Source organism: Pongo abelii, chromosome 1 (genome assembly GCF_028885655.2).
Source record: "Pongo abelii isolate AG06213 chromosome 1, NHGRI_mPonAbe1-v2.0_pri, whole genome shotgun sequence".
In the NCBI taxonomy this organism is placed as follows: domain Eukaryota; kingdom Metazoa; phylum Chordata; class Mammalia; order Primates; family Hominidae; genus Pongo; species Pongo abelii.
In genome coordinates this window covers 194,797,518-194,806,127 of record NC_071985.2, presented here as the reverse complement: position 1 = coordinate 194,806,127, position 8,610 = coordinate 194,797,518, and the positions used below count along the sequence as shown (strand labels likewise).

Genomic DNA, 8,610 nt, shown 5'->3' with positions numbered 1-8,610 from the left:
AACTCATGCAAAGTATGCTTGCTGACCACAATGAATTTAAACTAGAAGTCAATAACAAAGACGTCTTTTAACTGAAAATCCCTCAAATGTTTGAAAATTAAACAGTACAGATGCCGGCCGAGACAGCACAGACAGACCAACCGATTGGGGTGTTTCGTGAGTGTGAGAGGTAAGCGCCACGGCCTGCATTTCCAGACCTGCCCTTCGCCTGGTTCGTGGCGCCTTGTGACCCCTGCCACCTGCAAGTCGGTAACCGCGCTGCGCTCCTGTGCTGCGGCCTGTGGCTGGACTGCCTGCTGCTTGCCCGACTGGCTGGCAAGATGAAGCTCTCCCTGGTGGCCGTGATGCTGCTGCTGCTCAGCGCGGCGCGGGCCAAGGACAAGGACCTGGGCACGGTGGTCGCCATCCACCTGGGGACAACCTACCCCTGTGTCGGCGTGTTCAAGAACGGCCGCTTGGAGATCATTGCCAACGATCAGGGCAACCGCATCATGCCGTCCCATGTGGCCTTCACTCCTGAAGGGGAATGTCTGATCAGCGATGCAGCCAAGAACCAGCTCACCTCCAACCACGAGAACACGGTCTTTGACGCCAAGCGGCTCATCGGCCGCAGGTGGCACGACCCGTCTGTACAGCAGGACATCAAGTTCTTGCCATTCAAGGTGGTGGAAAAGAAAACTAAACTATACATTCAAATTGATGTTGGAGGTGGGCAAACAAAGACATTTACTCCTGAAGAAATTTCTGCAATGGTTCTCACTAAAATGAAAGAAAACGCTGAGGCTTATTTGGGAAAGAAGGTTATCCATGCAGTTGTTACTGTACCAGCCTATTTCAATGATGCCCAATGCCAAGCAACCAAGGACGCTGGAACTATTGCTGACCTACATGTTATGAGGATCATCAATGAGCCTACAGCAGCTGCTATTGCTTATGGCCTGGATAAGAGGGAGGGGGAGAAGAACATCCTGGTGTTTGACCTGGATGGTGGAACCTTTGATGTGTCTCTTCTCACCATTGACAATGGTGTCTTCAAAGTTGTGGCCACTAATGGAGATACTCATCTGGGTGGAGAAGACTTTGACCAGCGTGTCATGGAACACTTCATCAAACTGTACAAAAAGAAGACTGGCAAAGATGTCAGGAAAGACAATAGAGCTGTGCAGAAACTCTGGCGCAAGGTAGAAAAGGCCAAACGGGCCCTGTCTCCTCAACATCAAGCAAGCAATAATTGAAATTGAGTCCTTCTATGAAGGAGAAGACTTTTCTGAGATGCTGACTTGGGCCAAATTTGAAGAGCTCAACTGGATCTGTTCCAGTCTACTATGAAGCCTATCCAGAAAGTGTTGGAAGACTCTGATTTGAAGAAGTCTGACATTGATGAAACTGTTCTTGTTGGTGGCTTTACTCAAATTCCAAAGATTCAGCAACTGGTTAAAGAGTTCTTCAATGGCAAGGAACCATCCCGTGGCATAAGCCCATATGAAGCTGTAGCATATGGTGCTGCTGTCCAGGCTGGTGTGCTCTCTGGTGATCAAGATACAGGTGACCTGGTACTGCTTGATATATGTCCCCTTACACTTGGTATTGAAACTGTGGGGGGTGTCATGACCAAACTGATTCCAAGAAACACAGTGGTGCCAACCAAGAAGTCTCAGATCTTTTCTACAGCTTCTGATAATCAACCAACTGTTACAATCAGGGTCTATGAAGGTGAAAAACCCCTGACAAAAGACAATCATCTTCTGGGTACATTTGATCTGACTGGAATTCCTCCTGCTCCTCGTGGGGTCCCACGGATTGAAGTCACCTTTGAGATGGATGTGAATGGTATTCTTCGAGTGACAGCTGAAGACAAGGGTACAAGGAACAAAAATAAGATCACAATTACCAATGACCAGAATCGCCTGACACCTGAAGAAATCGAAAGGATGGTTAATGATGCTCAAGGAGTGCACTGATACTAGAAAAAAAAAAGCTCAAGGAGTCCACTGATACTAGAAATGAGTTGGAAAGCTATGCCTATTCTCTAAAGAATCAGATTGGAGATAAAGAAAAGCTGGGAGGTAAACTTTCCTCTGAAGATAAGAAGACCATGGAAAAAGCTATAGAAGAAAAGACTGAATGGCTGGAAAGCCACCAAGATGCTGACACTGAAGACTTCAAAGCTAAGAAGAAACTGGAAGAAATTGTTCAACCAATTATCAGCAAACTCTATGGAAACGCAGGCCCTCCTCCAACTGGGGAAGAGGATACAGCAGAAAAAGATGAGTTGTAGACACTGATCTGCTAGTGCCATAATATAGTAAATACTGGATTCAGGAACTTCCGTTAGGAAAACATAGAGAGAACTTAAGTCTCAAATGTAATTGGAATCTTCACCTCAGAGTGGAGTTGAAAATGCTATAGCCCAAACGGCTGTTTACTGCTTTTCATTAGCAGTTGCTCAAATGTCTTTGGGTGGGTTGGGAGAAGAAGAATTGGCCATCTTAAAAAGTGGGTAAAAAACCTGGGTTAGGGTGTGTGTTCACCTTCAAAATGTTCTATTTAACAATTGGGTCATGTGCATCTGGTGTAGGGAGTTTTTTCTACCATAAGTGACACCAATAAATGTTTGCTATTTACAAAAAAAAGAAAAGAAAAGAAAAGAAAATTAAACAACAACACACTTCTAAATAACATATAGATCTAAAAAAACCACGACCGAAATTATAAATATTTTGAACCAAATGAAAACTAAACCACAACACATCAAAATGTGTGAAGTGTAGCTAAATCAATGCTTAGAAGATTTATAGCATTAAATGTTTATATTAGAAAATCATAAAATTCTCAAATCAATTCTCTAGTGTTCACCTTAAGTAATTTAAAAAGGAAGAACAAGTTAAACCCAAAATAAGCAGAAAAGGTAAATAAGAACATAAATCAATAAAATAGAAAACAAAAATAGTAGAGTAAATCAATGAAACCAAAAGCTGACTCTTTGAAAAGATCCATAAAATCGATGAACCTTTAGTCAAACAGAAAGAAACAAAAGATAAAATACCAATTACCAATACCAAGAATTAAAGTGGGTACATCACTATAGATCCTGCAGATTCTAAAAGGACAGCAAGGGAATGATATGGTATGAATAATTTTATTCTAATAAGTTATATAAGCTAGATAAAATGGACAAATTTCTTGAAACACACAAGCTACCAAAGCACACTCAAGAAGAAACAGATAACCTGAATAGTCCTATATCTATTAAAGAAATGAACTCATAACTAAAAACCTTCCACAAACTCCAGTCCCAAATGGCTTCACTGCTAAATTCTAATGAACATTAAATGAAGAGATAATAACTATTCTGCACAAACTCTTCTGGAAAATAGAAGAAGGAACATTTCCCAACTCATTTTATGAAATTAGCATTACCTTGATACCAAAACCAGACAAATAAATTAAAAGGAAAAAAACCCCACTGACCAATCCCTCTCATGAACATTAGATACAAACATCTTTAACAAGCAAGGGACTTGCTAGCTGTGTGGAATTCTACTGACAGGGGTTACATGAGGATAGACAGGTTATTTGAATTCAGCAACATGGAGCTCCAGTGTTCCTACCTTCCAGACTCAGGATCTCTCTGCCACCTGGACATTCCTGCGGTTCCTTCACAACCTCTCAAGCCACATACCCCTGCTTACCAATTTCAGCCAGTTGACCACTTCACTCAGCTCCCGTCTACCACAACCGTCATTCAGGTCACAGCCTACCCTAAGGTTGTGGCAGATACTGATCAGTGCCTACCTCCAAATTAGAACCACAGCCTTTTCTAAAATTTGATGATGGGGGTGTAGGACACGAGATTAGCATATTCTCAGGGTATGAAGATCGGCAGGTTCTCAGGCCACAGGGGTCAGGAAGCTAAAACTGAGACTGGCAGATTATTCTTGAGGATCCCTCTTGAGGTCCAGTGGTCCCTAAACAGCATGCAGGCAACCACTTTCATATCAATGATTGGCACAGTCTTTGGTGATAACAATACAGGAAAGGAAGCTGAGCAAGGCAGCCCAAAGCAACACCTTCTGGCTTCTCAATTCTGCCCCTGGACACAACAGACTCACACTACGTGCAGTCAGGCTAGAAGAGTCCTGGTGTCCCTTACTCACTGAGCCCCAGCCAAAAGCTGGGCCCATGCTGGACACTACAAAGAATACCAAGGTACTGTTTAGCACACCATCCTTCACAGAGTCCCTATCCTGGTTCCTTGAAGCCATCTTAAATGTATATATGATGTATGCATATACTGTTGTTTGCTTCTCTCTGAGCATGTGTGTCAGGTTAGGCCCTCCTAGAAGCAGATGCTGGAACAGAATTAGAAGCACAAGGTATGTATTGCAGGAAATGTTTGTGAGAGTTAAAGGGCAGGGGGAATCTTCAATCTGCAATACCAACCTGACAGCTGTGAAAGGGGAGAGGGAAGGAAAGAGGATTGGACAGGAAGAGCCTCGAACTGCAGTGTGGCTCTGAGGAGCCCCAGAGCACTGATTGCCCATTAGAGGAGTCCTGCATCAAGCAGAAAGTGGTCCAGTTCCATTACCCCCACAGTGCTTGGTGGTTGGCCCGGCACAGCCTACGGAGAATGAGCCTCAGATGAACATCGCAGAGATACAAAAGTACAGCACCTGGAGGCTGTCAGCCACTCCCTGGTCCTTCTAAAGGGAAAGCTGGGCCAGGAGCAGAGGCTCGTGCCTATAATCCCAGCACTTTGAGAGGCCAAAGCAGGTGGATTGCCCAAGCTCAGAAGTTCAAGACCAACCTGAGCAACATGGCAAAACTCCATCTTTACAAAAAATACAAAAACTAACCAGGCATGGTGGTGTGTGCCTGTAGTCCCAGCTACTCAGGAGGTTGAGGTGGGAGGATCACCTGAGCCTGCAGTGAACCTTGATGGTGCCCCTGCACTCCAGCCTGGGCAACAGAGTGAGACCTTGTCTCTAAAAATAATAATAATAATGAAAGGAAAGCTGTGTGACCCACCTCCATGGCCAACATCACACTGATGATTTCATTATTTAAAAAAAAGCTTTGTCCTCATAGGGTTTGTTAAATGGATAGCAAAGGGATTATAGAGTCAAAAGGTTATGAGTCCGAAATAGTTGAGAATAAACGAGGAGAGACTAGGTCAGAACAAAGCTATTACAACTCAAATAAGAATTAGGACACTTCTCTTTGTTTTCTTTTCTGTGGTGTTTGGTTTTATCAATGTATAGCTGATTAAAGTGAGTTGACTTTATTTACAGTGGTTTATGAGGAATGCTGAAGAGGTATTTTCCTGAAGTGAATTGTTCAGTCTTAAGATGCCAGTCTAAATCAATTCAGCCTTGATCAATGAAAACTCAGGCCCAGGCCCCATTTCAGACTGAGGACAGTGGCTGGGGGCAGAGGAGAGGGAGAACTGTACTCAGCATAGCTCATGGCACTCATGCTTGGCTTCAGGCTTCCATGAACTCATTATGGATCCTAAGGAGCTAAGTGTATGGTCAAGAGCCAGTCGCGTAAAACATGCATTAGCGGCAGATTCCTCAGGAAACAAAGAAACAAGACTATGCAGCTCTGAAACTGAAATATGGAGGTGAGCAAGGAGGGGTTCAGCCTTGAGGAAAACATCATTCTGATGTAGAAGGACATGGTCTAAATCCCCTTTGAATGTCCAGCCACTAGAAGGTACGCATAAGTTTTGTTGGATTAACAAGTGAATGTGAAAAATGGCAACCTACCCCACCCTCCCCCATTTCACTGAGGACCTTGGGGGAACAAAAGAGAAGTCACTTCCAGTCAAGAGGAACTAAGGACAACCTCCAGAGACCCAGCACCAAGAAACCAGTGTCGGAGGCAGAGAAAAGGCCAACACTAAACTGGGAGCCACCCAATGGGTCCAGGAGCTAGACAGAAGGAGTCATGGAGGCTGCCTGGAAGCAACAGAAGGTGCCAGCAAGATAAGCATCCCAGCAATCCTCAAAGACCACAAGGGGAAGGATTGAGAATAAGCCTACAGTGGAATCTGAGACAGGAAGACACTGTTTTATTATCATTATTATTATTATTATTATTATTATTATTATTATTATTATTAATCCTGCAGCTTTCCCTTACGCCTAAGCTGATGACCAGAAGAATCTTGGATTAGCACAGGTTGACAAATTATCCTCACAACAGTAGTGAGAAGTAATGATTATCCCATTAAGGAAGCCAAGGTGAATGGCAGAAGGCATATCATGGAAGACACAAGGAGAGCTTTCCAAAGGAGGGAGTAGCCTGCTGGCCCACCATACGCTGGGGCAGCAACTAACTCTCTAGGATCCGGAGCCCAAAGGGAATGGGATCAAGAGAACAGATGAAGACGTGTTCAAGCCTTTTTATCTGGGAGGGAAGGTGATAAAAGGTAAAGGGTTCAGAATTTATATCAGAAGCCTGGAATTTGAATCCAGGACCCCCTCTTCCTATTTGTGTGTGCAAGCCATTTAACCCCTCTGATTCTCAGTTTTCTGGTATGTAAAACAGGGCACAAATGTAACACCCATTTCAAAACCAGAAGTGGATATCAAATGCAACAGTGCCACGACAGGAGCTTCACAGGCCCACCCTATGCTATCCCCAGACCCCACCATTAGCCAGCACAGAACTCTGGGCACTGCTGGTACTCAAACTGTGCTGCTTGACAAGGCCTGATGAGAAAATGAACACACCCTGGGATCAGGACTCAGAGGGGAACTGACTTGAGGTCTGTGTTCTCACACATTGACCAAGGCAGAGGCCAAAACCATCTCTCTAGAGCAGGTTTTCCCCTGGGGGTATCTTGTTCCCTCTTGGTGCGATACAAGAAAATAGGCCGTGTGTTCGCCACACCAACTGCAGACTGGCAAAGCAGGTATGAGATTAATGGCTTTTCTGTACAACAAAGGCCTTCCTGCACAGCAGCAGAATTCAATATGCAAACCCCACCACCCTGGCTTCAGACCCACCCTCCCAGCTCGATGGACAGCGGCAGCTCGAACCCCATAATGTATGCACGCTCTGGCTGCTGGGCCCAAGTTATTATTCATTACGGTTTTCTATTACCCAGTGATAAATGATGCCCCCAGGCTGGCGTTGCCCCCAGAATGCTTATTACGGCTCACTTAAGTAGGCGTTGATTTAGCTTAAATCGGTTGTTCTGTTCAGCCCAGACACGGGCCTGCCCCAGCTCTGCCTGGAAGACTCTCTTCACCAGGGTGTAATTGAATTCTAACTACTCCTGGCCTCTTATTAGGAAGGGGTAGGAGGCCCCATGTAGGGCCACAGGATGGTCCAAGCCCCAGTGGTCTCTCCAGCCCTGTAGAATCCTAATTTAATAAGGGTCTTCCCTTTGACTCTAGCCAATAAATTTGACAAGAAACTCCAATTAGGCCAAGAGAGAACTTCCTGGATGGACTTTCCTCACAGGAAAAATAATGAAATCTCAGGTAGAAGCAACTCAAGGGGTGCCAATATGACTGTTCTTAGGTCTTGCCTCTGGATCAGGCCACTCAAGTCATGGTATCTAGGAGCTGTCCAGATCCATTCATCAAATTACTTGCCACTGACAGAGCCAGGCTTGTCATCCATAAAAATCCAACACAGCTGATGTCCCTGGAAAGAGAATGGCCACACTGGAGACATTATGGCTACAAAAACTAGGACCCTCACCATGCATTCATGCAGCAGAGTTTGACTGAGCACATAGTACATGCCAGGTGCTGGTCACAAATAATGAACAAAGCAGCCAGTACTCTCTGCCAGTATGGAGTTCACATTCTAGAGTTTACTTATTGTCGATTATGTGCCAGACATTGTTTTAAGGGCTTTACCAAATTTAACTGTCATCATAACCCCATCCTGTTTTATAGAGAAAAAAATAAACTGAGTCTTGGAAACATTCAGTGTTTTACCAAAGGTCACTCAATGATTAAGGGTTAATAAGTGACAGAGTAGATTTGAACACAAGCTTATAACCACAAGTTGCACATCTTGTTTCTGTTGTTATACATTATTACACCATTGTATTTGCCTAGCACACACAGAAGTTACAATGTACTTTTTCATATTCATTAATAATCCCTACTACAACCTCCTGGGCAGTAGGTATTAATGTTAACATCTCACAGCTGCGGTGGTTAAGAACATGGGATCATGATCATCTGGGCCTAGATAAGAATCTTTGCTCTACCTCTTACTAGCAATGTGACTTTGGGAAAGTTCTTTATCTACTCTGAGCCTCCCTTTCTTTGAAATAAAAATAATAATACTACCTCAAAGACTGCGAGAATTCAATTAGAAATGGTATGTATTGCACTTACAGTGACTTGTGTATAATAAATTTTGGTCTTGAGACCTTGGCAGGAAGGGGGCAATGCCAGGGATCAACTATTCTGGGTGGGAAATAAGAAAGTATCTTTAATATGAAGACAGTCCAGGAGGGTATCAACAGAAGCCAGACCAAAGTTCTGGGAAAATCTAGTGATTTGGGGAAAGAATTTCTTCAGGGACAAGGTCTGAGGCTCAGAAACATAAAGGGCATAGGAAGTCTTTGGATCATTTTGT

General features: G+C 44.0%; 1 protein-coding gene across 1 annotated transcript; it reads left to right on the top strand.

The window, feature by feature from the left end:
* Nucleotides 1-320: 320 nt before the first annotated feature.
* Nucleotides 321-2,278, top strand: LOC100453391 (endoplasmic reticulum chaperone BiP-like). The gene is given in 4 exon segments (XM_054554998.2): nucleotides 321-1,229; nucleotides 1,231-1,303; nucleotides 1,306-1,952; nucleotides 1,955-2,278. Coding segments are annotated over 4 exon segments (1,953 nt in total).
* The last annotated feature ends 6,332 nt before the right edge of the window (nucleotides 2,279-8,610 follow it).